Raw genomic sequence first — 2,057 nt, 5'->3', positions numbered from 1 at the left:
ATTTAAAAAGAAATGTGAGGATGAAACATGTCAAATACACTAGAATCAAATGGTGTTATGGGATTGGTGGGGATTGAGGGATTTGATCGGAATAATCTCCATAAATTTTCTAAAATACACTAGTACTGTACCAAACAAGGCCTTAGTGTGTGATCTTAGGAAATAAGCCATTAGTAGATGTCCTAGAGAATTCCTGGCCGCCGCGGATACGAACAGGGAAAGTACCACATGACGCGCACCGAGTTCGCGTCGCCCACACGCACCGCCCTATTGGCTGGATGGACGGCTCCGCTTTTATCTCCTCCTTTTATTTATTCGGCGCCGAACGTTCCAGAAGGGAGAGGCGCTTCCGGAACCTACCCCGCGGCCCTACATATACACCGCCACACGCCCCACCCCCGTTCCGACCTCACGATCCAAAACCACAACAATTATACTACGACCTGCCCCCTCCCTCTCTCCGTCAATCTTTCTCCCGTCCCCCAAATCTCTCTACCTCGGAGCGGCCATGACTCATATCCTTCACCGCGAATAAAAATTGCCTTCTCTGATTCATCTAGTTTCATTGATCCCTGTCGAAAATTCTATATTTTTCGTTGTTACCGTATGCGTGTTCTGGTTGGATCTGTACTTCTCTGTTCTGTACGTGTTGTTCCTTGACCTGGGCTGGCGGCTGCACGCGGCGACCAGAGGGAGCGGGACAGGCAGAGGGCGCAGGCGCGGAAGCCGGGGAGCAAGGGCCGCGACGACGGGCTCACGCCGGAGCAGCGACGAGAGAGGGACGCCAAGGCGCTGCAGGAGAAGACCGCCAAGAAGGCGGCGCAGGCAACGAAGGGGGCCGACGACGCCAAGAAGAACGCCGCCGGCAAGAAATAGTAGCACCCGGGTTCCGTCCCTGCGGCATGTTGGATCTGGTCTGTCATGACGTCGAGATGTTCTGATGTAAAATTCTGTCCGATCTGGTCGCTCCCTGCTTGTAACACAAACTCGTTCAGCGCCTCCAGATCGGCCCCCGTGTTGTTGATGCCTGATTCGTGGATCTTAAATGCAATGAGATTAAGGCCCAGTTCGTTTTAGTTTTTGATTCTTCCTAGAATTACTCATAATCAACTGTCCCTGAACAAAAATTGGATGCTGGATTGCTATCACTTACATGTTTCGAACAATTTATCACTGTCGCCGTCACCGTACCATCATCTATAAATACATTACTTTACACAGTTTAGAAGACATTCACGTGTATAGGGAATTTAACTTATATCCCATCCGTTCCTAAATATAAGACCCTTTAGAGATTGTATTATAAACTACATACGGATGTAGATTGTATTATAAACTACATACGGATGTACATAGACATATTTTAGAGTATAGATTCACTCATAAGGTCTTATATTTTGGAACGAAGGGAGTATAAAATATATTATTTAACTAAAATTATATCATTAAAAAAATAAAAACTTATGTAAAATATATTATTTAACATAAAATTATATTATTAAAAAATAAAACATCTAAATATATATTTTTGTAATAGTTGGTCAAACTGAGACGAAAGAAGTAACATCGTCCATTTCATTAATGAAGCAAATCACAATATTTATGGTTTCATGTAAGAAAAGAAAACTAACAAATCATCTACATCCAAAGAAAAACTAACAAATCATCTACATCTAAAAAAAATGAAAGGTCTCATCTAAAAAAATGAAAGGGTTACCAAGGCAGCGGCCAACCATTGGTTGGACTCGTTACGGCCGACGAAGGACGTCAGTGGACAGCAGGGAGGGTAGTCGGAGACAGCGGGGGAAGGACCTTGGGGGTCGAAGGAATCAATGAGGAGGACTGCTTCGGTCGGCTGGATGGGCGGAGGAGCGACTTCAGGCGAGCGGGCGGGGCGAAGGAGCGGATGATATGGGCTGTCGGGCGACGCGGCGACGGTGGCCGTGTAACCCTATCGCGAGCGTGAGTGGAAAGATGAGGATCAAGCGAAGGGGAGGGATAGGTCATGCGACTCGTTTTTCTGGGCGCGGGTGGGTTCTTTCGTAAATTATCCCTCA

General features: G+C 46.4%; 1 protein-coding gene across 1 annotated transcript; it reads left to right on the top strand.

The window, feature by feature from the left end:
• The first annotated feature begins 343 nt into the window (after positions 1-343).
• Positions 344-1,076, top strand: LOC123412516 (small EDRK-rich factor 2-like). The gene is made up of 2 exons (XM_045105472.1): positions 344-515; positions 680-1,076. Exons 1-2 carry the CDS (start codon positions 509-511, stop codon positions 874-876), a joined length of 204 nt encoding a protein of 67 aa, XP_044961407.1. The 5' UTR covers positions 344-508; the 3' UTR covers positions 877-1,076.
• The last annotated feature ends 981 nt before the right edge of the window (positions 1,077-2,057 follow it).

The sequence above is a fragment of the Hordeum vulgare genome, chromosome 1H, assembly GCF_904849725.1.
Source record: "Hordeum vulgare subsp. vulgare chromosome 1H, MorexV3_pseudomolecules_assembly, whole genome shotgun sequence".
Classification (NCBI taxonomy): domain Eukaryota; kingdom Viridiplantae; phylum Streptophyta; class Magnoliopsida; order Poales; family Poaceae; genus Hordeum; species Hordeum vulgare.
Note: the sequence above shows the minus strand (reverse complement) of the source record. Positions and strands in the feature narration are given on the sequence as shown.